The 26,082-nt window shown below is 35.8% G+C and overlaps 1 protein-coding gene across 4 annotated transcripts in view; it reads right to left on the bottom strand.

Moving 5' to 3' along the window:
* Window positions 1-17,077: 17,077 nt before the first annotated feature.
* The window catches only part of LOC109403791 (regulator of G-protein signaling 17), a 165,719-nt gene continuing 156,714 nt past the window's right edge, over window positions 17,078-26,082 (bottom strand). For all 4 annotated transcript variants that reach the window (XM_062852833.1, XM_062852834.1, XM_062852835.1 and 1 more), the window contains one exon: window positions 17,078-18,736. In XM_062852833.1, the coding sequence (XP_062708817.1) occupies window positions 18,646-18,736 (91 nt within the window). In that variant the 3' untranslated portion in view covers window positions 17,078-18,645. The remainder of the gene's footprint in view (window positions 18,737-26,082) is intronic.

Genomic DNA, 26,082 nt, shown 5'->3' with positions numbered 1-26,082 from the left:
TCTGGTTGCTAATGATGCTGAACCGCGCTACAGGATGCGCTATAAATGATCAGATAATGTGCGATGATTTTTTGATCCATTAAAAGCTTGAGTACCACATCGGCAGTTATTTTGCTGTGCCCAGACAACGGCTCGGACAAGCACTGATAGTTAAACCATCCACATAATACACGATAGCATAATTGGTTTCTTATTCCATGGGATTTATTTGGAAAACTTTCTCTTTCTTTCATTGATTTGCTTCGTTGCTACCATTTTTTTTTTTTTTTTACCAATAAATGATAGGACATCTGAATTGCAATGGCTCCTATAGTCGTGGCACATGAATTGAAAAGTTGAAATATGTAGCAGTTTTAGCATCGCTCATCTCTTTTAGCAGTTTTATGGCAATAAAGTAGCAGTTAGGATGCTATTATCCAAAAAATATCGTGCATTTGAAATGCTACATAACAGCTGTCAGATTTTATGCAGCATTTAAATTGCTAATATAGGTCAATTCAGCAGTCGAACCGCTATGATACAGCAGAAAGCAGATATAATACAGTTTTATAGCTGAAATACTGCTTATTTAAATGCTTATTGGTTACCTGGGTATCGTTTTGGGATCCCATACGGCATACCCTTACAATTAAAGATTTAATAAACAACATAAATTTGTAAATTATAAAAAGATATGTACCTAGAATTGCAAGATACAGGGTGCACAAGGTTTTAAATTGAATTCTAAACCGAGTTAAAGTTTCATCATAAACGTTCAGTTGTACCAACTCTGCATCAGATTATGAGCACGCGAGTTCAATCCAGCTACCTATTGAACGCATTAAAATGTAATGTAGTCAGTTTTCGCGGGACAATTGTTCAACTGATGATTTATCGATATTCTCCTTCAAGGCAGCTACATTCATTGGTTTCTTTAGCCTTCGGCAACAACACAGCTAAGACATGCACTTTTACCATGACAAACCTTCGCCGTCTTGGATATTAATTGATTAAACGCACGCCATGACCGTTGTTGGCGGCTCGGTCGGTCGCATGGTGATCTTACGACACTTTAGGACAATTTATTCTCCACATGATATATGTTGCTTAGAGGCAAACAATGACCCTCCGGAATAGTAATGTTGAGTCATTTTTTTACTCCACTACTTACTAGAAAAAATCCTTCAGCTGCCGATAGCTATTTCCCACGACCCGTTTTCTACCGGAACAACTCCTTGAAAACAAACTCCTCAACTGCCACTGGACACTATCCAACAGCTAGCCATTTGAGCATTTCCCATGAAAACCCATTCGCACTGCAAATCTCATCCAGCACCGGGAAGGGTCATCTTTCTCGCATTCTTAAGGATCCAAGCAGAAAAAAAAAATCCTAACCGTCAAAACTGGCCAACCCTTTCCCGAAACTGACCACTGCCCAGTTGCGCCACACGGGAAGACGTTCCCGTGATAGATCCGAGCTCGGACAGTTACCTGAATAAGCACAATCACTCTTCCCTTTGTGTCCACACGCAAACAACTATCGCCGGGCGCAGAAGGATAACGACGATGGGCACAAGACGAAGTAATGGTCAGTTGGATGATGATAGAAAAAAATGTTAATTTCTTTCTTATCTCAATTCTTCCTCCTTTTATTAATCCCTCAGGATGGTTTGCCCAGAGTGTCTTCCCTGGTTGCGTTCTGATGTAGCGAGCGTTCGCGGCACCCTTCTTCGTGTTTGCATCGGTACACGGATGTGTCATTAAGGTGCGTCGTTTTGTGGGGTGCGTTGGCCATAAAAGAAGGGGTGAATTAATTAATACAGATTCAACTATTTGAATAGGATGACGAACATTGAACACAGAACTGTTAAGAATGCTCTGTTATAGCATCGTACTGCTTCAGAATGGATGAGCTGACCATTCGAAAGAAATTTAAAAATTGAATGCAAAGAATATGTGGCAAAACAATTAATTCATCCATTATAGTTCAGTTTGGAATTGATTACATTATAGAGCAGAACAAAACCATTGCATGTCCAAGAAATCCCCAAAGTTTGCTAGAACCTTGGCTAGAACAATGTATTTAGTTGTTCATGCGATACAATCCCATAGAATCACATATGAATGCTACATACAATGCATTAATTATTTGTATTTAACCTTCCAGGACGCGCGCCATCAAGCAACCGAAACTGCATCGCGCTCGCGCTGTATACGAAAAGCGAGGTTTTTTGGTAGTGTTGTACTTTTTACAACAGCGCGCGCGCTGAAGGGTTAAAAATAACTCTGGATTATACTTGGTCGGCGTTAAGACAGAGGGGACCAAGTAACAAAATCGACGAAAATTAGATGTTTAGGGCATTTGATTGAGAGTTATTTAGGTTACTTGGAAAATTCGCCCAATTTTCTCAATGTTACAATTAACAAGAGTTATAGCACAATTTTCTTTTGATTGAACTCTAAAAATCAATAATAGTGTGCAGTCAGAGTGGACCATATACTTGATGTCAAGGGAGTTGAAAAAATGTGTATTGGTTAAAATCCAAAAAATGAAATAGTTTATCATCAAAATGTGATACGTTTCTAAATCGTATGACTTCCTAACGCACTTTCTAATGATTATTGATCAAGAAAGCACGTGAAATTCCATTTTATTATGGTCAATATCGTATTTTACAGATCATCGTGTTAAAGCATTTTGTGGCATTTCGCATGCAGACAGAGTGGACCATGTGCCTGTAAGAAAAATAGTTGAAATTACCTTATTCTTCGTAATCCTTTTCAAATCAAAATATGTTTGTTTAGTAGCTGTTTGGCATCATATTGAAATGTACCAATACTCGTTTCATGAAGAAATTGATTTGACCGATTATTCAAGAACTGTGTACTTGGTTCACTCTGTCTGAACGATTTTTTGAAAAATGCCAGTCCTCTGAATAAATTATTATGAACTGTGTAACTACAATATTTCAAAAACGTACCAAACTATGAAAATATATTCAAAAGTTGTAAGCTATTAAGAGTTCTAAATAGCTCATTAATTGACTACCCTTCATGTGATATTGAACTGTTGTACTTGGTCCACTCTGACTGAACATATGAATTGAAAATGGTAATCAACAGTGTAATAATAAAAATATCAAATTTCAAACTTCCTGCTCACATTATACACTACTCCTATTAACTGTTGTACTACTTGTGCATTATTTTTTTCATCAAATATGTAAAAACTTGAGTGTGAACTGTAGTTGGTTGAAGATTTTTCAAAAACCGTTCAGTCAGGGTACAATCAATTACTTAGCAATTTCTCGCTTCCAAGTTTTATTTTACGTTTTTTCGCGATCAATACAGAGCGATGCTGTGATGAACAGTTATACAGATGTATGGCAAAAATTCAAGAACATTTATTGAAAAACTTAAAACTTATAGAGTTCTCGAAAATAAGTAAAAGACACATGGTCCTCTCTGACCTAACGGTGACCACGGTGTGCCAAAAACCGTTGTTAACAAATAAAAATGTCCACCCAAATGGCACCCGGCATTCGAAAGATATACTATTCTAGTATCTCCTCTGAAAATTTGAAAATGTTTCATCGAGGGAAACTTAAGTTTTTATGATTTGAAGATTTTTAGCCATTTCTATAGAATTTTCTTATATGAGCAAATATGCGCGCACGGTATGCCTGGAATCACTATTAACAAATAAAAATATACACCATATTGCCACCCGGCATTCGAAAGATTTACTATTTTAGCATCACCTCAGAAAATTTGAATATGTTTCATCAAGGGAAACGAAAGTTTTCACTGTTTGAAGATTTTCCTCTATTCTCATAGAATTAGCTCATATATGGTAATATTGTCATAAGATGTTTCATTGGCTATTGAAATCATAAACAAATATTAATAAGTATCATAAACATCATTCCAAAGATATAACATTCAAACAACTTCTCTGAAAATTTGACAACATTTCATTGAAACGATCGTAAATTACAGTGGTTTGAAAATATAAGATAAATTTAGTATATTGAAAACCTAGTAACTTCATAGAATATTATTTCAATTCCTCATGTTAATCATTCCTCGCAATGAATGTATATTTCGTAACTCATCTAAAACTTTGATTATATATCACATTTTTGCGATACTGTTACAAAATTCAGTAGGTGTTTTGAACGTGTTTATAGACAAAGCGATAGTATGCTCCAATCGCTCCAATGAAATTGAAATCAAAGCTTAAAATTGTTGTTACTGATGATCATTCAGAGGGCCCATATAGCCGAGGCGGTAAACGCACGGGTATTCAGCATGACCATGCTGAGGGTGACGGGTTCGATTCCCGGTCGGTCCAGGATCTTTTCGTAAAGGAAATTTCCTTGACTTCCTTGGGCATAGAGTATCTTCGTGCCTGCCACACGATATACGCATGCAAAATGGTCATTGGCAGAGGAAGCTCTCAGTTAATAACTGTGGAAGTGCTCATAGAACACTAAGCTGAGAAGCAGGCTTTGTCCCAATGAGGACGTTACGCCAAGAAGAGAGAGAGAGAGAGATGATCATTCAAATGAAATATTTACAAATTCACGAAAAACACGTTAGTAATATGACGTATAAAAGCTGGCTAGTAAAACGATTAGAAACGATTAGCATTTAGGTTTACTTCAAAAGCTTCAATATCTTATACATTATACCAACGATTTTCAAAGCTTCAAGAATACCAAAACCTTGGGCAGTTATTTCACTTTAACTCTCGTTTCACCATGAATTATTTTCAAATTCACCGACAAGATACCAACATATAACGTGCTTAAAAACAAAAAAACGGGTGCCAAACTCTTAGAAAGATTGTGTAATCGACGCTCACGGCGTGCCACATTTTTGTTTGCATTCTAGTAGCAGGTAGAACTACACATTTAGAAATTCTGAAATTTGCACGAAACGGAATCACCAAAGAATGTAAACGTTTTCAAGACTGAATCATAATTTGGACTGTAAACGTTTTCAAGACTGAATCATAATTTGGACTCAATTTTACGCGCATCATGTAAGTGCTGGTTGGTTGCGTGAGATGTCAACAAATTCGTTTCACCAGAAACGTAGAAGCAGTATCACGTTCATCAGCCACTTTCTAACTCGGTGAAATAGCCGAGAGGTAAGAGATTTGGCTCACGATCAGGAGATCCGGTGTTCGAGTCCACGCATGGCATTATTTTACTTTTCTGTGTTTTATCTGTCAAATCGGTTGTAGCGATTGCTAGACGCTAAGAAAAATAAGTTTTATTTTGGGGTGTCTTGAAAGACGTAAATTTACATGGTGTGTATACACAATATATTGTTCAAATGCCGGGTACAATATGGGTGGACATTTTTATTTTTTAATAACGGTTTTTGGCACACCGTGCGACCACTTGGTCGGTTAATTAAGTGGTTTAGACTTTATATCACCTATCTAAAGGCGGTGTGTTGTTCAGTTTATGCATTGGTTCATTGGTTCAGGTCGATCACGGAGTAGCAACTATAGATTAGATATAGATTGTTTCAGAAATTATAAATGCGCTAACGGTTGCCTGCCCTCGAATACTCATTTCTTTTTCTTCTAATCTTAATATCATTTTTCGTCAACTAAAATTTGGGGGTTGTTGGGACTGTTTAAGGTTTCCTAAAACTTTCTTGAGCATATGATAAAAATGATTGAATGAATGTCATGCCTACACAGCCTCATGCTGTGCTGACAAGTGGTAAGTTGTTTAAGAATCTTCGAAATCCCCCTAAAACCCCCTAGGATGCCATGAAACGCACCTGAGACCCTAAGAAACCCCCGAAACCGCTTACGTTACACCTGAATAACGCCCCTGATACACGCCAAAAATCCATTTATGTAAAAATTCTGTTTCGGCAGTCCCGACTCATTACCTAAATGGAGGTTTTGGTGTATACAGAATAGTCCTAAATGTCAGTCAAAAATATAAATGTTTTGATTGCCCAGGAAAGACAAAATACAAAAATGCTCAAACTATACCCCATATAAAGGCGGGGTTGGGTTTTAGAGGGTGAATTTTATTATTTAGAAAATTTTATCAAACATGTTTATGCACGAGTTTGAAAATTGAGCTATGTAAAATAGTCCTTAAAATGAAAGTTGCACAAAACATTAACAAATATTAAGGCATTAGAATACAAAAAAAACTCATAAATCAACTATTCCATGTATTGTATTATGAACGCTACTGGGTATTTTTTACTATCGTACAAATTGGTATGAAGGTTCTCAGAATTTAATGTTTTTTTTTCATAGGTAGGGTTCATACATATGTATATACACGATGGTGCATAATTGATCGGACAAACGCCGATTTTCATACAAAATGGCCAAGTTTGAGATGCTGTAACTATGGTTTGCGTAGATGGATGGAGCATAATTTTTGACATGGAACTACCAATATGCTGAATTTTACGTATACGAAGCACAAAATGTTTTTTCGTTCGCAGGTTTGGGCGTGGCAAGACGTTAAAAATGTGCAAAAGTGATCGGACACGTGTGCACTCTACGTAGGGGCGGAAATGAAATCTGCGAGCAAGCGTTAGATTGGAACCCAACAGGACATCGCAGCAGAGACAGACCCAGAGACTCATGGCCGCGCAGCCTCAACAACGAAATAGGCAAGTCGACAGAAATTTGACCTGTCCACAGGTCAAGGTTGCCGGGGCCCGTGGCGTAGTGGATACACGTTTGCTTCATAACCAGATGGTCATGGGTTCGATCCCAGCCCCCGGCACTTTCGACAGTTGCTGTTCCCCCCTGAGAGCAGCTGACACTGACCCTCTTCTGAGCCAACGGCTCAAATGGACCTGGACACTTGAACATCGGCGAACGGCAACTCATAATGGATTCCCAATCGGACAGGAAATAGGAACAACCAAACAGCCATACATCAGCTTCCTCGTGCTCATCATTCTACCATGATAGGGTAGAAAGTAAAAGCAGCGCAACGGCAACCAGTTGGATATAGTAGGATTAGAATAGAATATATTTAGGCGCTGTACAAATTGTACACAGAGAAAAATTTCTACTCAGTGGCTGAGTTGGTCTTACTCAGAAATCGAAAAATCCTTTGTTTTCTTACTCAGTTTTCGTTAAAAGTGGGGCAACCCATTGCCAATCCCAAGTAACATTTTCATAATGGCCACAGATAATGCCATCGGTTGGAGTTTTATTGAACCCTAGAAGCGTTTCATAAAACATCAATAATAATATAACAAAACTTACCAACACTGCAACCTATTTGATTTATGAAAGCTTTTATAACAGTTATCAAAAGTACTATAAAATAACCAATGAACGAGTAATCTCTGCGCACACATATCATATTAATTGGCCAAACTAAAGGCAATAATAATCAAGGCACTAATTGATTATTATTTTTAATATTCGTTGATTTATAATGCACTGTTCTCAAAACTGCCAAGCAGCCCCCCCCCCCCCCTCTAGCTACGCCAATGCCAATATGTTTGATAGATTTTAGAGCTTTTGCTACAGAAGACACAGTGCAAAATGCTTGAGTTCATTTCCTTTCATTTTAAAAGAAGTTCTGCATAAAATTGGCACTATACTTCAAACACTTTGTTTAAATTATGTGTTAGAATACTTAAATTCTGTAGTATTGAGTATTGAAGATTGGAACCAGGCTGTCTTATTTTGTATTGAAAACTTTAGGACAAAGGGTTTACTAATACTTGTCATTTAAGCATTTTTACTTTTTTCTTAATTTTCCCAAAATTGAAAAACGCAATTTCCAGTACAACAAAAAAAATCTTATAAAATTTTAAGAATAAGTGCTACTTTACGTATGCTTTTATCAAAGCCTATGAAAGCAAAAACATGTATTTATTCAAAAAGGTTGTCAAGTCTTCTAAAATGACCTATATTATAAAAATACGTGCTGGTACGTCGCAAGCGGTATATGCTTGATTACCCCTGTTTTAGAAAATTTTGAGTACGAGGTTTTAGCTGGCATTCGTTCTACAAACCTGCTGTGCCAATGATTGATGATTCGCTACGGTAAGCTAGGGTAATCCATGATAATCGTAAAACACGCCATCATGGGATAGTTATTGTAAACTTGCTATTAGTGCTGCTACTTACCACTAGGAGGCGAACAGTTCAATAACGAACGAACGGCCAAAACAATAAACAAACGCTTAATAGGGAAACACTCTGAAAAATACTTTCTCAGTCACTGAGTGCGTCCATCTCAGCGACTGTGTAGAAATATTTTTGTGTGTAGGGGAAACGCTTGCTATTTTACGGTTTGGCTTCTACTGAAATACCAGGGGTCTCCATCCAAGCGCGTCGTAGTAAATGGGTGGACGCCCTGCAATCACCGCTTAATCGTATGAACTCCGTGTGCTTCCGTGCTTAGATATTTTTTTCTGAATGTGGAAAGGGGTACAAAGAACTAACCACTTTTCAAATGAATTCATTTGAATTCCAATTAATGGGGCCTTGCTAAAAGAAAGGTTTTGCAATTTTTATCCCTCCTGACCCAGACGTCCACCAGAATAAAACTGTCCTCGTGGCTCCAATTTTTGTGGCTCCTAGCATAATTGAAACAATGTACATATAACTAATAGTGAAGTGGTTTGCTTGAATCTAGAGAACACTATAGTGTGAAGCCGTTTTGCGTCGAGAGTGCGTGTTTCCTCAAGTTGTGGTAAAGGATCTGACTCACACAAGATACCAATTTGATAAATTCTTATATGAGAAACACTGCCGTTCTGCGCATAATTGTCCCATGTTATATGGGATTCCCATATAACATTGGACAATTGGGCGTAGAACGGCAGAACAGGAAACACGTTATCGGCAGCAATGAGAATGGATTGTGAGAGCAAATTAATGCACAAAACCACACGTTTCTTTCGCTATAAGTCATAGTTTTCATTCTTGCTTTATTACAATTAAAATCGGTACATTTCTAATATGCATCTTTGTTTGGTTTCTTGTGTGTGTGGTTTTAAACATTTTTTATTTGGTTTCCTTTATTCGAATTTTTTAAATGAAGTTGGTTGCTTTCGCTAGATTTTTCCTCTCTACTTCTTTCTCCGTCATCTTCGTTAAAACATGTTCGTTTTAAGTTTGCTTTAACCTTTCCCATTTGTTTGGTGCATATTTATGTGTGTTCATTTTACTGTTTTTGGTTTTACATTACTTTCACTTTTTTATATGAAATCGAAGTATAAACAACAAGTTTTGCGATATTTTTTTACTTTTCATTATTTACTTCCTTATCTCAGCTAATTGTTAATGTAGTTTTATCTGGTTCATCTTTGAATAAATACTATATAAAAGTACTAGCAAAGTTAACAAAAATCAGATTTTTTTCACTATTTGGTAGTCCGATTGAATGCTGTCGAAATTAGTTACCCGAAAAATAATAGAAATAACGATCTTAAACTAACACTGGAAAAAGTTGTCTTCGATTCCACTTGAGAACAGGAACGAACAAATAACGAAAGCAAAACAGATGCGGATCGATCAGCGCCCGTGGAACTGAGCGAACGAAATTAAATAAAAAACGATTTGTGACTTTTATTCGTTTGTTCTTCTAAACGTTAGTGTTTGCAGCTGTTTGCATTTACGACTGGTTTTGTTTCACCTAAAGTCACCGTTGTTTATATTCCGTTTAAACTTACAGTTTTGTAAAACCTTATTTCGTATAAAAGTTTTGCTTGAATATAGGTTTCTGTTTTCTTTTTCTAGCCTTCCCATCTTGTTCATTTATGTTTTACGAGTGCGTGCTCTTGACCTCTTAGTTTATTTGTTATAAAAGTTTGCTTCTTGTTATTTGTTACTTTTTTTTCTTGCTCGATTTTTATTTAAACATTTCATTCGAACCAAAAAGCGATGAAACTTTGTAAATAATTGAAAACGGAAATGTTTACACACAAATTTGTATATGTTGGACTATTCTTGTTTCTTCTTACTTTTAAACTTTTTTTGTTTTATTGCGTGTTTAAGCGTGGCGCTCGGTGGGCAGCCTCCTGTCCGATTTGTTGCTGTTGCCGAGTCAAATTAACTATTTCGAGTGTTTGCTGTAGATATTGTTTCATAAAATATATAGATCATGATGGTATTGGACATGTCAGATGAAAGAAAAGTCTCTCATGTAGTTAAAGTTGTTTAAGTAGAAAAAAAAACTAAACTTATCATCAGAAGGCTGCCCATCGGTCACCAGCGCCGTGAGAAATGCTTACATTAGAAGGATCTTCGCTGAAATTTGATTTTCCGTCTAATCTATCCTAGTAGTAGTTGGGCCATAGAATGATTTTCTTTCGTGTCCTTTATGCTTGTTGATTTTGCATGTGATTTGTTCATTGTTGTTTTTGTTGTTCTCTGTTAAACTAGGGTTTTGTCTAGAATGTACATTTTTATTTCACTAGAGACGACAATAGTAGATTTTATTTCTTTGTTTTATCTTTTTTCTTCTTTTTCGTGGTATCAACAATGGAGGCGAGAGGATATAGAATTTCCTATTTGGTAAGCTAATCATGAGTGGTAGAAAAAATATATGTATATATTTGTTCAGCTACAATTCGTTTTTCGTTTGCTTATCATCAATCTCGACCGTTTTTTGACGGCATAAAGACTAGAATAGAAGTTTGTGGGTGGTCTAGTGGGATGGGTATTGGGGTGGAGCTTATTTTCAAAATGTTCATGATCAACGATGCTTTGATGTTTTTTTTCGACTTCAATGTTTTGGGAGCAACGATTTACAAATTACACTTCCCTTATAAGTTATCCCGGAATCTAATCCGGGAATTTCACTTAGAAGTTTCCCCGGAATCCCTTTTACAGGCTCTCTCTGGATATCTCCAACATTTCCTTCAGAGCTTCTCTTAAGGTCTCTGGAGGAATTCCTCTGGGAACTCCTTTCAAAGGTTTAACCGGGATTATTTTTAGAGGTTATCTCGGATTTTTTTCGGAGTTGCTGCCAGGAAGCTTTCTCAGACACTTTCCATGGATTCATTATAGAGTTGCGTCAGAAGTTCATCTCGGAGTTTCTCCCAGATATTCCGAGATTTTTTCTTGGAGATTCACTCGTATTGTCTCCTAGAATTACCTCCGGGATTTCATGTTAGGTGTAAGAGGATTCCTTTCGGAGAAATCCCCGGAGAATCTTCCAGAGATAAATCTCGGAAAGAATCTGAGTAGAATGCTACAACGAACTTCCGTAAAAGTTCCAAGAAAAACTATTCGGAAAATCCCAATAGAAGCTCCAGCATGCCGGGAAAACCTCTAAAGGATACCTAAAGAGAAATTCCAGGAAAAGCTACGAAGGCAACTCCGGAAGAAATTCCTGAAATCCACGGGAGAAATTCTAGTAGAAACTTCATTATAAATCCGAGGAAAATTCCCTACAAAAGGAACTGTGTAAATTAGTTTTTAGTCTCCAGATTATTGAGATCGTTCAGCAATTGCAAAAAATAAGACTTCGTCAATATAGAAGCCCATTGACGACCTCTATCCAGTGGTGTCATCGAGGTAACTTCAATTTACTCATTGAGTAACCAGGTCTTGAGAAGAAAACTACAACTTCCTGTATGCGGATAGGCTTCGTTGAAAAAGCGCTTTCATTATTATAAGAAATTTCCTTTGTGAACTATTGAATGTTTTACGCCCTCATTTTTCATATTTGGTTTTTGGGAATTATTAATCCACAACCAACAGTTACACTCTTAAAAGTTTGGGGTGGCCCGCTCAAAAATATAGTATGTTTTCAGACTCATACCTCAACCAATGTGCGTCCGATTTCAAAAGTCTAGGTCTCATTCAAAAACCATTACAGCAGAGAAACGTTGAACATGTTGAACTGGCGAAACTTTTCCAGAAAAAATTGTATTTAAAATTAACTTTAAGTTGCAGTATTATCTAAAAAAAACTATTTTAACTAAAGATGAAACTGAATGCAATTCCTCATTGTTTGATTTTATTTATTTTTCTAATATTCTAGCAATTGGTTTCAATACAAAGTTAGAGGAAGGATCGAGATAGCTCCTGAATTTTTCCATAAGAAAAATATTTATCAATTTTTATATTTATTTTCAAAATTTTCGTTTGAAAATTAGTTAAATAATATATGATATATATTTTCTACCAGGAAAAAAAAAAAAAGAACTTGACCCTTCCTCTAACTGTGCACGAAAATTTATTTTGAAAATGTTGCTACGATATATAAAAAAAATTAAAAAATGAGAAAATGGCCACTTTCTAAAAACATGAGCAAGAGTGATTGATGATGTTTTCGTCATTTTTCATTAATTTTCAATGAAAAATCATTGATTCTCTGTTTAATTTGAATATATTCTCCTGACATTGCTAAAAAGGTTAACTAGGAATTAATTCTTAAATTTTTCAAAAAATATTTTAAAGAATTTCTTGCATAAGTGCTATAGAAATTCCCTAAAGGAATATCTTTGAAAAATATCTCGAGGGATTCCTTTAGAAATTCTACTTAAAAAGGATTTCGTCAGAAAACCTTCCGTGGATTTCAACAGAAATGTAACAGGGATTTTCGGCTTCCATTTATTGCGTAATCATAAACGGACTTTCATTTTATACTAGTAGAACGTAAATCCGCTTATAGCTACGCAAAGACTGGAAGCCAAAAATACACCTAACATAATCACAATCACAGACGATTCCCATGCATTTTATCAAAAATTTCAACATTATTTCAATGAAAAAAAAAAACACAATAAAACCGCAGAAATTCTTTCAGAGAGGCTTTTAAGAAATTTACAGGGATTTTTTTTTTCATAAATAAGCCAAGTACTAGAAAGTACTAGAAGTACTAGAAAAAAGTCCATTGATTCCCAAATGATTTCCTCCCGGGTTGTTTACAGCAAACCTTTCAAGAATTCATGCTGAAATATTCTCCGGGTTTTTTTTTGGAAAGTTCTCAAAAAGTGCCCTTAAAAACTCCTTAAGAGATTTTTTAGAAAAATTTATGAGGGATTCTTTTAAAAAATCTTCCATGAGATGCTTCTGAAATTCCTTTAAGAATTTCTGTAGGAATTTCTTCCTGAGTTTCCTACGGAAATTCTTCTAGAGATGTATGCATAAATTTTCCAATAATATCTGATGAAAACCTGCCAAAGACTTTTTTAGTATTTCTTCCATGAATTACTTTGGAAAAAACCTTCAGGAATACCTCCAGAAATCCTTCCACTGGTTGTTTTGGAAAATCTTTCACGGATTTCTTCAGAATTTAGATCAGCGATTCCTTTACATAATCTCTCGTTCAGGAACTTGTGTAAAAGTTTCTCTCGGTATTCCATCGGAAGGTCTTCCAATAATTCCTGTTTAAAATCTTCCAAAGATTCTTCCATAATTTCACTCAAAAGTTTTTACAGAGATTCCCTAAGAAAATCCTTCAGGAATTCTTTTAAATGTCATTTTCTAGTAGGTTGAACATTCGTCCCGTATTCCCGAGCAGCATACAAGTCAAAAAGGAGTATCGGCAGCGCAGGTTTTTGGTTGTACAGGTGCTACATTCATGTAATTTTAACTCAAAGGCAAAATTACTTAAAAATAACTCGAGTCCGACCAAAAACCTGCGCTGTCGACACTTCTTTGTCACTTGTGTGCTGCTTGGGTTTCACTGGTCATTTTTTTATGTTTGCCAGTAGAACATTATGCATACTATGACCTGATTTATGTTTTTTTTCGCCAACAATGTTATTACAGTAAGGACCCGATTTTGTCAACCCCATTAAGCAACAAACTTTTTACTCTCATTATCTTACGGTCACATTTTAAGAAAATTAATAATGTTTATCATCAAACTACAGCTGATATGCAAAACATAGAGGAATAAAAGGTTTGAATAACTGTTTAAGTTTTTGAAAAGAGCAAAATATGTGTTCCGAAAAGGGGCTGTTAAAATCGGGTCACTTATGTGTTTACAACATCCATTTTGGCGTTTAAAAAGTTATTCGGCTATTTGAATAGCTTCCAGGAATTTCTTAAAGTATTTCTCGATATTCTATGGTCTTTCTCAGAAATACTCCCATTGATTCCTCCAGAAAGCTTTACTGAGATGCTTTCGAAAAATCTCCCACGGCTTCCTTTAAAAGTTCCTTCAGAGATGCCTTTAAAAAATTGAATAAAGTCAGTATTTCGTTATCAATTTCTCCAAAGTTTCCTCAAAAGATTCTTCCAGGGATTCTTTTGGAAAAACTCCAAATACTATTTCTAAAATTTCCCTAGAATGTTTCCCAAGAATTCGTTCATGCAATCTTCCAATGGCGCTTTCGGACACTCCTTTAGCGTTCCTTCAGATAAATCTTTCAGAATCTCTTCAGAAATTTCTTAAAATATTCTTTGAGTAACTCCGTGATTGGTCCTTGAAGAAATTCTTCCAGGCATCCGTTCGTAGTTTTTTAGATATTCTTCCAAGGACTTCTTCCGTATTTTAATCGCCCTTGTAAAAAAAAGAAAAGTATTTTTTTTTGTTTAATTTTTGCGTTTCCGCAAGAATTCCTATAGAAGAGCTTCCATGGGTTTGCTCAGAAATTCCTCCTTAGCTTCAAGAATTTCTCCACGGATGCCCCAAACAATTCATTCAGAAATATTTCCTAGGAGTTTCTACAAATATTCCGTTACAAATATCTCATTTTTTTCTGAAGGTCTTTACCCAAGTGGGCATTTTTTCAGATATTTCTATATGAATTACGTCCACAATAGGCTGTCCCAAAAAATCGATGTTCGAAAAGTCAAGGTGCTCAACTCTTAAATGAAAAATATACATATTTGAAGCATTTTTGTAGAACATTTCGATTTTCTAGGAAAATGTTTAGAAGTTCCGCCAGGGCTGGTAAAAGGTCTAGTTTTTAAGCATTTTTCATTGAAATCTACTAAAAATACATGTACTACTTTTTATTTTTCACCATGAAAGTTTTATCTGATAGTACTATTCATATGCCCCATTTCTCAAAAAAAAAAAAAAAAGATTCAATATATTCGATTTTTTTAATTCTTCAGAATTTTAATAAAAAAGGGCCATTTTTCAAAAACTACTCTGGCGGAACCTCTAAATGTTCTACAAAAATGCTTAAAATATACGTATATGTCACTTAAGAGTTGAGCACCTTGACTTTTCGAACGTCGTTTTTTTTTTGACAGTCTACTCCACAAATTGCGCCAGGATGATAATTTTGAAATCCTCTAAGAATTATATTGAAGATTTGAAAAAAAAAAACATTTACAGACTTTTCCATAACATTTGATAGAATAGTGTTAAGTTTCTCCTGATATGTCTTCAGGAAGTTCTTCAGAACTTCTTTGGAGATTTCGTCAGGAATTCAGCAAGGTTTTTCTTCAAAAGTATTCCCATAGATTTTTTAAGATGTCCCTCCAATATGGTTTCAGAAATCCTGCAGAGATTTCTTCGGATATTCTTTCAAAGGTTTCTTTCACAAATTTCATGATAAATCCTTAATTTCTAGAAAAAAAAATCATGAGAAACTGCTGGAGGGACTCTGTAAGTGGAAAGTTATTCTAAGTAAAAAATGCTTAAACAATTCTGGAGGCGTTTCTGGAGAAACTTCTGAAGGAACTCTTGAAAATGTCTATACAAATTTGCTAAAATCCCTGCACAAATTGCAAACAATGCACTGGTAAAATTCCTGAAGTAATCGCTCAAAAAATCTCTCAGGGTTCTCTTGATGATTTTCTGATAATATAGGAATTTCCAAAAATTCCTCTGAAGGAATTCTTAGAAAAGTTTACTATACATCCAATTTCTGAAACTCTGCAGAAACGTTAATATTTTTTTGGAATTTTTTTCTAAAAAAAAATAATTTTAAAAACGAATTTGTTAAGGAAAATAATGGAGTAATTGGAGAATCCTCAGCAGGTATTCATGTCAGAATTTCTTTAAAAAAGCCTTGTGTTAACGCTGGTTTTGGGAAAACCTTGATGTGATTTGGTCTATCGCATAAGAACACATATTCCATTGAAATCTAATAATATTTGCACCAATGGAAATATGAGACCAAATTACATTAAGGATTATCCAAAACTGGCGTTAACAACTTGAAATGCAAAGGAAAAGATTCTGTCGTAATTTCTGCTGAGATTTTTTTTGGAAAAACTCCTGAAGCATCACCGGAAGAAATTCCGACGAAAGGTCTGAATAAATAGGTAGCAATATCTGGAACAATACGCTTGGAGGAACTTCCAGAAGAATCTCGTAAAAAAATCGCAGATGATATTCTGAATATTTTTTTCTAAATTTATTTCCGAATTAAATGAGGAAATCTTTGAACCATTCCAACGACAATTTCTGAAAAAAATAATGGAAATTTTCAGAATTTCTAAAAACAAACCTTGAGGATTTCTGAAGTAATCTCTGAGTATTTGTGAAAAAAATGTCTCCTGGAATTGCATCTTTTGCAGAAATTTTTGAATAATTTCCTGGAAAAAACCATGAGGAAATTACTAGCAGTATTTCTTGAGAAAGATCTAGAAGAATTTCTGATAAAAAATCCAGTAGAAACTCCTGGAATAAATTTTTATAAAATTCCAGCAGGAATTCCTTCAGAATATTTGAAGGCACGCATGCACGAGCTTCTGTAACAACAATCATTGAAGGAATTCCGATGAATCCTCAAAGGAATGTCAGGAGGAATTTTTGAAGAAACTTCTGAAAAAAACCATGTCCTTGAGAAATTTTGTAAAAACTCCTGAAGAGGGCATTACGAAAGTTCCTAGAGGAATCTCTCTAGAAAATCATTTGCAAAAGTTTCAAAGAAATACAAAGATAAGAAGGCATTCTTAAGAAATACTTGAAGAAATGTTTGGAACTACTCTTGCTGAAATCATTCCAGGAATATCTGCAAAAATTTCAAAAATTGTGGGAATGAGAAGGAATAAATTCTCAAAGAATTCTCATCGAAATCTTTAGAAAAATTCTTGTTGAACTCATGAAAGAAATTCCAACAAGAATGTCTCTTTCGTGATAATTACTAAAAAAATAATTGTGTTAATAAAGTTTGTCATAAAGACAGTTTTTGTTTCTCTAATCGTTGTGTATTTGTATCATGAACGCCTTAAAAATAAGCTTCACTCCCAATGGGTACAAATGATTTACCTCACATTTTCTTGGTTTCTTTTAGGACGATGTCTGCTAATCGGTTATCCTAAAACAATACACACTTTATTTTATCATTTTTTTTGTTTGTTTGCTTTGACTAGATTACCTCACTGTTTGATGTTATTTTCTTTCGTTTTCATTAACAACATAGCGCGATGCATTTTTTTTCACATCATAAAATCGAATAGGCCCTTTGTATAAATGTAACACAAAAATATATAAAGATTGATTTAAATATTGAGCTAATCAACGGATGCTATAGGTAGGATAAAAGCAAAAACGAAGGTAACAGTTCACGGTTCGTATCAAAAATAGAAAACTTCAACAGTCAGTAAATAGTAGTGGTCGTTTCCAAGCATGAATGTTCCGGGGGAGGGAAAATGTGTGCTGGTAATACTTAAGGGTTTCGACAGAACACAGAACGATTAAGCGATTCTTCCCCTTTTCTCACTAGTTTTGTATTTGTTTCGGCTAGGGGTTCCGACAGATGCGAAGTTAGACTTCCCATCTACCGTGTCTAATAAGGTCTTAGGTTTAAATTTGTGCTGCTCGTTTCACATAAAGTGTTCCATTTTTTTAATATTAACGCTCGAACACGTTTGATAATGTTTCAGTTTTCCGGCGATCTCGTGTGTGGGTGAAAATAATGGGTTCTTTGAATCTGTGGGTGCGTGTGACTTGAGAGAGTGGATTTCATATCATTCTTGATGTGTTTTCTTTGTTCGTGTGATAAGTTTTGATTAGCCTAAAATTTGTATCTATTTTAACCAGGAATCGAAAAAGAACAAACTTCCAAGGTAAATAGTGGAAATATAAGGAGAAATAATTTCTCTTTGCTTCATTGTCGTTTGTTCCATAGTATAAAACTGAAATCCTGTCAGCGTGTGTTGCAACGATTCTTTTTTTTTTGTTAATTTATGTGTATATATATAATTTGTTTTCTTTTTGGCTATTGATTACATCGTTTATGCTCTCTGCTTTCTGCTTGGGGTTATTTCATTTCAGTTTATTATGTGTATTTTCAATTGTTTTATTAACGTCCATCTATAATATACAATAACGCTAAAATGATCAGTGAATTACGTGTATCATATCTGTAACTCTCCCTCCTAAACGGCTCCTAACCTCTCTCGGAGGGAACACTATTTCGATCCATTTCGTCATGTTGTATAATTTTTATATAAAACTTTACTTTATTTGCCTTTTTGTTGTTTTTATTTCAACGATGTTTATCCTTCATTACTTTAAATAACTAATCATAGTTTTTCTGTTTTGGGTCGCAGATTTCTCTTGTTCGCTTGCATGCCCCGTCTCGTGGCTCTGTTTATTGTTTAAAACTTCGATTAATGCTTGTTAATATGTTGATTTCATTTCAGATTCAGCGTCATGTCTCATCCCATATCGTCGATTGATGGCCGTAGATTAGCGCGTAATGTTAGATCTAGATTAATTACCTCTCTGTCCGATGTTTGCTGCCCTCGGTCGGCCCCCACATCTCCGCCGCACCCTAATTACTAGGACTCTCCGCCGTGGAGCCAGACGCCGATACACCGTCGGGTATTTGTGCCAGGGATTTGAATTGTGGTGAGTTTATAAATCTGCAACGAAAGAGGATACGCGCATGTAGAGAAAATCGACAAAAATTAACATCAAACAAATTTCACTTTTTTTGTCGCGCGGGCGGAAAAACGAAGCTGAACCCCCACCTAAAGGTACTGCAGAGAAAATGAGGATATCCTACCTAGATGGTGTCGAAGGTAACATCCCAAATAGGGTGGAAAGCTCCACTCGCTGTAGTAATTAGATACGGTTCAGTGGATCATTATCAAAGGGAGCCGATGCTTGGGTGATAATCGGCTCTCCCTATGACGTAGTTCCCAACGTTAGGCTACCTTTCGTTGAATGATGCCTGAGATTGTTTTTGTGACCCCGTTGTTCAATCGATAACATTTTTTCAGAGCAGGTAAACTCTCAGGTAAATATAATATTACCATTATGAGTGGTAACTACTTAGTCGCATAACATGCAATGAAGAAATGGCATTAGCTGTACAATCAGCTGTTAACTTTATTTGTATCCGTCTACTTATTTGGATTGAACTGATCGAATCATGGTTGGCTGATATGTGCAAGAATATTTGTGTAATATGTAAAATGAACAAAAACAAAACTAAATGATTCTACACAGTAAAAATATCTGAAAAATTTACGGCACGTAAAAAAATTTACATGTAAGTTTAGAATAGAAACTTACAACTGAATTTTACATTTAAGATTGCATTTTTTTATAAAAAGACAATTACGCCGTCTCCGAGCTTCCGGCCTCTACAGACTGAACATTACTAACATTTGACAACGGACAACACATTTGCACCCACAGTGGTCCAGTGGAGAGTTTTCCGTTTGATGACAAGTTTAAAGCAAGCTCCTTTATTAACTGTGTAGAATAACTTAACATGAAAACGAAATGTATTCAATCTATATCTGAATATATATCGAACTATATCTGAATATCCAACGAAAATGATGAACTTCTATCAACGACCAAGATTTTTCATGCACAATTACCTGCTGATTTCGAGGTCGTGCTACAAAAGGAAAATAAGTACATAGGGTATTAGTTCCCTTCTTAAGCATATGGCTCCCATTTTCATCCTATGAAAAACAAAGGATTGAAACGTTGTTTGTTATGTTTCATATTTTTGTATTTTTTGTTAGAAGTGAGCACGCATGAAAACAAAAAGAACGGAATCAATCGGTGCCGTAATCGCTTGTTTTCGAATAGGATGAATATGGGAGCGTGAGATTACTGATGGCACACATACCCTACATAGAACCGTTTTTGACTTCTAGCTGAAAATAAAGTTTACAATTGTAAAAGGATAAGGAATTTACAGAAATATAATAAAGTAAAAGAAAATCGGGTTAAGTAGGTATGTACACTAAACCCTCTTTTTATGCATGTTATTTTTATGCACTTTCAATTTATGCACCATTCTTATACCCTGCACAAAAATAGGAAAAGCTACTAAGAATCAATATCGTGCATAGAATATTTAACCTTCCGTAACTCGCGCGGATGGCTACCTGCGTCAGCTCCACGCTTATGCTGAGTACATAAAGCGAGATTTTTTCAACGTGTTGTACAAAATACAACAGCGCGATCGCTCGAGGGTTAAGAATGACGGGAACTACTGTCCAGTAAGCCTAATGGTTAAGGCTATGGATCGCCAATCCGGAAACGGTGGGATCGATTCCCATTCCGGTCGGGAAAATTTTCTCGACTCCCTGGGCATAGTGTATCATTGTGCTTGCCTCACACTATACTAATTCATGCAATGGCAGGCAAAGAAAGCCATTCAATTAATGACTGTGGAAATGCTCAAAGTCCACTAAGTTGAAGCGAGGCAGGCCAAGTCCCAGTGGGGTCGTAAAGAAGAAGAAGAAGGGAACTATTGCAACGGCGGCCAGGGGGTGGAAATAGAGAAGAGCAAAGGAAGGTTACAGGGGCATTTCAGGGGGTCTAAAGGGGTTTCAGTGGGGTATCATGAGATCTCAGGGGGGTTTTCGGAGGAGTTTTTGGGGGTTTACCTGAGGTCTGAGAGGCATTTCAGGATGTTTTAGAGCATTTTCGGCGGGATTCAGAGGCGTTACGGAGGAGTTTTTGGGTCTTTCGGTGCCTGTCAGGTGCGTTACATGGGGTCCGAGGGCGTTGAAGGGGGATTTTAAGGCGTTCCAGGAAGTTTGAGAGCATTTTCAGCGGGATTCGAAGGCGTTACGGAGGAGTTTTAGGGGGTTTCGGAACCTCTCAGGTGCGTTACATGGGGTCCGTGGGGGTTTAAGGGGATTTTAGAGGCATTTTCGGAAGTATCAGACATTTTTAGAACCCCCATCCATCACATATCTTTTGAAACGCTCCTACACACTAAGAATACATCGCAAAATTCTGTGAAATATTTCACCGAATCTAAACTGTAAACCAAGTTTTCACAAAACTTTCTGCGATATTCAGTGCTTTTCAATTCAACTGTCAAAACTTCACAGAACATTCGGTGAAGGCAAACAAATTACAGAATTTTGTAAAACTTTAACATTACAGTTCCGTAAACAACCAAATTTTCACTGTGGACTGTGGTTTCCACCGAATTTTTGTAAAATCAGTAGTCCGCCATACTCCAATAGACGTGCGTGGAGTCAAAACACAACTGGTTTGTTTTATTAGTTATTCCGTGTAGGTAATCAAGTCTAAGTCCAGTCCGGCACTTGGTCCGGCAAAACATTTTTTTTTCGATAACTTGTTAAGAGGCTTGTTGGTATATTCTGTAAGTACTTTTTCCATCTTTATATAACATATTTGTTTGTAGTTAATTGCCTGCTGTTTCTACCAGATTGAAGTGCCCGGACACCACGATGCATCCCCGCTTGAAAAATCGTGAAAACAGTGTGAACTTTCGTATCGTGAATCAATATATCCGAACTTCGCAATGTGTAAAGTATTAATAATATTGCAATAAATATTGCATTTCGACCAACTCCAAATAGTTTTTGAAGTTGATTCTGATGTTTTGAGAAAACTCCAAAAAAATACCGAATAGTTGGGTGAACCGTAAATAATACATCTGAAAAATCACCGTAAATTTGTAGAAAATCACCGAATGTTCTGTGAAACCTACGAAAATAAATAACTAATTCACAGAAAATCGATGAAATAGTCACCGAAATGTTCGGTGTATTTGACAGATGAGCATTTTCAATCTTTACTGATCGTTTGGTGAAACAAAAATTCACCGAACAGTTCACCGAAAAATCTGCTGTTGAGATTTAAAGATGTTCTGGAAAACCCCAAGGCTCCTGATATCCCTTGAATAGCCCTTAACAAGGATGGAAGAAAATCACTTCAAACGATAAATGATACAGGATACGAATAATCCAAGATAGCCTTGTTCTTGCAGTAGCATGATGCCGACGCCTCACACCGCGCTCTTGATATGATATGATATGATATGATATGAAGCCACCACCAGTGCAGGACTTGCCATGTCGTACGGTTCCTCTTAATAGCAAGGTCAAGATGCTGAGTAATACAATATTTTCCAATCGTTGCTTTTAGCAAGTTAACCCTTAAGTAACCACTAGATATGTATAAAATCCACTATAGCAGTGAATCACCATTCAATTTAAGAACAATCTTACTCCTCAGCAACTTGCAATGCTCATTAAGATTTCCGTCTGGTGGTTTGTGACAAATTTGTTGATCTACCTCACACCGCGCTCTTTCACAGAAACCATCAAAGTATCTGATGCACGCTTTATCGCGTGATGACCCATTATCGGATCATGTTACAAGTTGTGATAAATTTTATTCGTCACTATTTATGCTACTTATGCACCCGTAAACCGTATTCATGATTAGAAATAATACATTCATAAGCATATCTGGAAGTTAAAGGAAAAAGTAAATGAAATCACGAATTCATCATTTCGACTTCATGATAGCGATAGCATCGCGCCCGCACACACCGAGCGAATCATTCTTCTCGGACCATAGTTTGTTAGGATGCTTGACGACAAAATGTTATAAAGGTTGTTACTAATATTCCTTCCCTCTTCCAACCTGACTGCAAGGACGTGGCCGGCGCCGTTATTGTACCGTTAAAGAGAGTCTCTGAAGCGTGCACAGTGAGAATGTTGACCACTCCCAGTCAATTATTCAGTTGATTCATTGTGCAACTGTCATTGGTTCGGGTCAATCACGGAATAGCAACCATAGATGTGTGCAGTCAGTCTAAGCTAAGCTAAGCTAAGCTAAGCTAAGCTAAGCTAAGCTAAGCTAAGCTAAGCTAAGCTAAGCTTTTATAATTTATGCACATTTTTAATTTTTGCAGTCCCATTCATGTGCCTAAATAGAGGTTCCAGTGTACTGTTTCTTTTAATACCAACTAAATATTTGCATCATATGACAGGTACGTATTTCGACCTCAAAGTAAGTCGTCTTCAGTGTCTCATACTTGACTCGACTCTCAAGTACGAGACACTGGAGATGACTTTACAGTTGATGTCGAAATATTAACCCTCTAATACCCAAATTTTTGATATTGATCTAAATATCATTTTTCGTCATCTAAAATCGATTTAAACATGTTTTGGAAGATGAATCTTTTTAATTCTCGATATCGTGAATTTCAGTTTTTGATTTTTCTAATTTTTATTTTTGAACATCCGCACACTTTTATATTTTTCCTGAAGCCAATTTGGGGAACGGATTTTTTGAGATGAAAACATTTTGAGATTTTATGATTATTGTTGAAATATTATTATTTTAATTTTTTTTCACGGAAAATTTTATTTTCCGTGTAATTTTAAGGAAAATAATTTTAGAGTGTATTCGATTCCCTTAAACTGATAAACCAGGATAGAATGATTTGGGAAAAATTTAAAATATGTTAATTGTAGCGATTCAATACAAAATAAACAATGACTTCTAAAAGGTGACTAAAACATCAATTTTTCAATGCTTTTTAAAAAATGTTAATACGCTTTAAAACCATTTTGAGATATACAGAACAGTCCTAGATATCAGCCAAAAATAAAAAAAAAATGATTTTCCACGAAACAAAAATTACAAAAATGCTCAAACTATACCCCGTCTAAAGGCGGGATTGGGTATTAGAGGGTTAATCCCTCATTCGATGCAAATACTTACTTTGAATTAATAGGCACAGTAGTTAACATGATTTTCTTTTACTTTCAGGTATTACTAACACGGCCAGGTTCATCATCATCGGAAAATCAAATATCTTACGTTGTTGTCAACCAATCAATTTTGCATGGATAAATGGCTGCATATAATATCATCTGATCATCACAAAAAGCTTACGCGTAAGATTGATGAAGGTCATCATATTATTATTGTTTATTATAACTTCCAAAAATATAAGAAAATACGTTTTTATTTGATATTTTTTTAACTCTTCCACAACACTTATTTTTAATATATTTCGTTGGGGGTGACAATAGGTCAGAGGGGCGAGATTGGGTCAAAACATTATCTGAAATATCTCATCAAATATTGCGAATATCGTAACGAAATTTTATGGTGTCATCCTGGTAGTTGCCACCAGTTCCTGTCGAAAAGTTAGGTTTATAGAGTAATTAGTTATTTTTTGATAAATCATCGAAAAAGCTTTAAAATAAAAGCTTTTCAAAATGCCACTTTTAAGGCTCGGTGAAACATCACCCTTTTAAATAGGCGCATTGATACTTTTTAGAGTCTCTCTTCCACATTAATTATTCAATAACTTTTGCTGCTTTGCACGAAAAATTCTTTTGATCATTGAAATGTGATCTTTGGTAATGCATGCATAAATGATGAAAAAATATTTAGAGCTCATGAATGTTCGTTAAAACTACAAGTGTATGAAAATTGACCAATTCTCACCCCTTCGATGGGTTGAAAATGGGTTAAGGGAACCGAATTTGTTCCGCATTGACAACAAAGCAAGTTTTAATAAAGTTCTGGTCAAGGTTAATACTACCTACCAATAATATAGTATATGATGGCTATGCGTTCGAGATTCTTAAATGTATCAATCCACCTAAAAGTGCCATATTTCATCGAACCTTAAAAGTGGCATTTTAAAAGGCCTTATTTTCAAGCTTTTTTTATGATTTATCAAATATTAACTAATTATAATACTCTAGAGACCTAATTTTTCGACAGAAACTGCTGGCAACTACGAGGATGCCACCTTAAAATTTTCGATTCCATGTTTTGCTAGATTTGATAAGATATTTCAGACAATGTTTTGACCTAATCTCCCCCCTCTGATCCATTGCCACCCCCAATGACGGTAATTCAAATCTCAATTTGTTCATCAAACGCGTGTTTATGTTGTATACATATGAATGTCAGAGCCGTCAAAAAAAAGTAATAGCCAATAAAAAAAAGCAATAGTCAATATCTCAAAAAAATAATGATATTAACGTTAAAAATCTTCCATAACAGAGAGATATAACTTCTTTTTCTCATCTGCAAAAGGAGGTATTGAAAAATATCCTTCAGAAATTCCTCTAGGATCCTTCCAGGAGTTTCATCTGAGATTCTTTAATAGTTCCATGTGAGATTCCTCGAGGAACCCCTTCCTGGCATCATTCTGAGATTTCTTTTGGGACTTTAAGTGACTTCTTCGGGGATTTCTCCAGGAGTTCCAGGAATTCCCTCAGAGATTCTCCTAATAGCCTCTTTTGGAATGCCGTCAGAAGTTTTTTTTCGGACTTTCAGAAGGTATTTCATAAAAATGAAATCCCGGAAGGATCTGTTGGAGGAAATCCAGAAGGAACTAGTTTTGTTTGAATTCCTCAAGGATTTTCATCTGAGATTACACCTCGAGTTGCAATACTCGTATTTTTTTCGGAAATCCTCCATGAGTTTTTTCGGGGATTGATTCAGGAATTCCTTCTGAGATTCCCTCAGGAAGTCCTTCCAAAATTCCGTCAGGAGCTCCTTCCAGGTATTCCATGCGAGACTCCGGAGTTCTTCTGGGATTTCTTCAAGAATAATTATTCTTTTCCAGCTTCTTCCAGAAATCCTCAAAGCACTTTTTTCAGTTTTTTTTCCAAAAACTTCCCCGGGATTCTTTCAGGCTTCTGGGATTGTTTCAAGAATTCCTTCCGGGCTTCTTAGGACAATTTCACCCGGAAATCCTTATGAGTTTTCTACAATAACTTATTCTGGAATTCCTCCAGGACTGAGTGTAGAATTAGCAAACGTTAAAATACACAAAAATATTTTTTTTTTGAAATTAACCCTCCTGAACCTACTTCATAGATTTTTCCGGGAACTCCTTCAGGGATTCTTCCGGAAAACCACGGAAGAAATTCCTGGAGGAATCTCAGGAAAATGGCTGGGGTAATTCTAGAAAGAATTCCTGGAGGAATCTCGGAAT

The sequence above is a fragment of the Aedes albopictus genome, chromosome 2 (genome assembly GCF_035046485.1).
Source record: "Aedes albopictus strain Foshan chromosome 2, AalbF5, whole genome shotgun sequence".
In the NCBI taxonomy this organism is placed as follows: Eukaryota; Metazoa; Arthropoda; class Insecta; order Diptera; family Culicidae; genus Aedes; species Aedes albopictus.
Note: the sequence above shows the minus strand (reverse complement) of the source record. Positions and strands in the feature narration are given on the sequence as shown.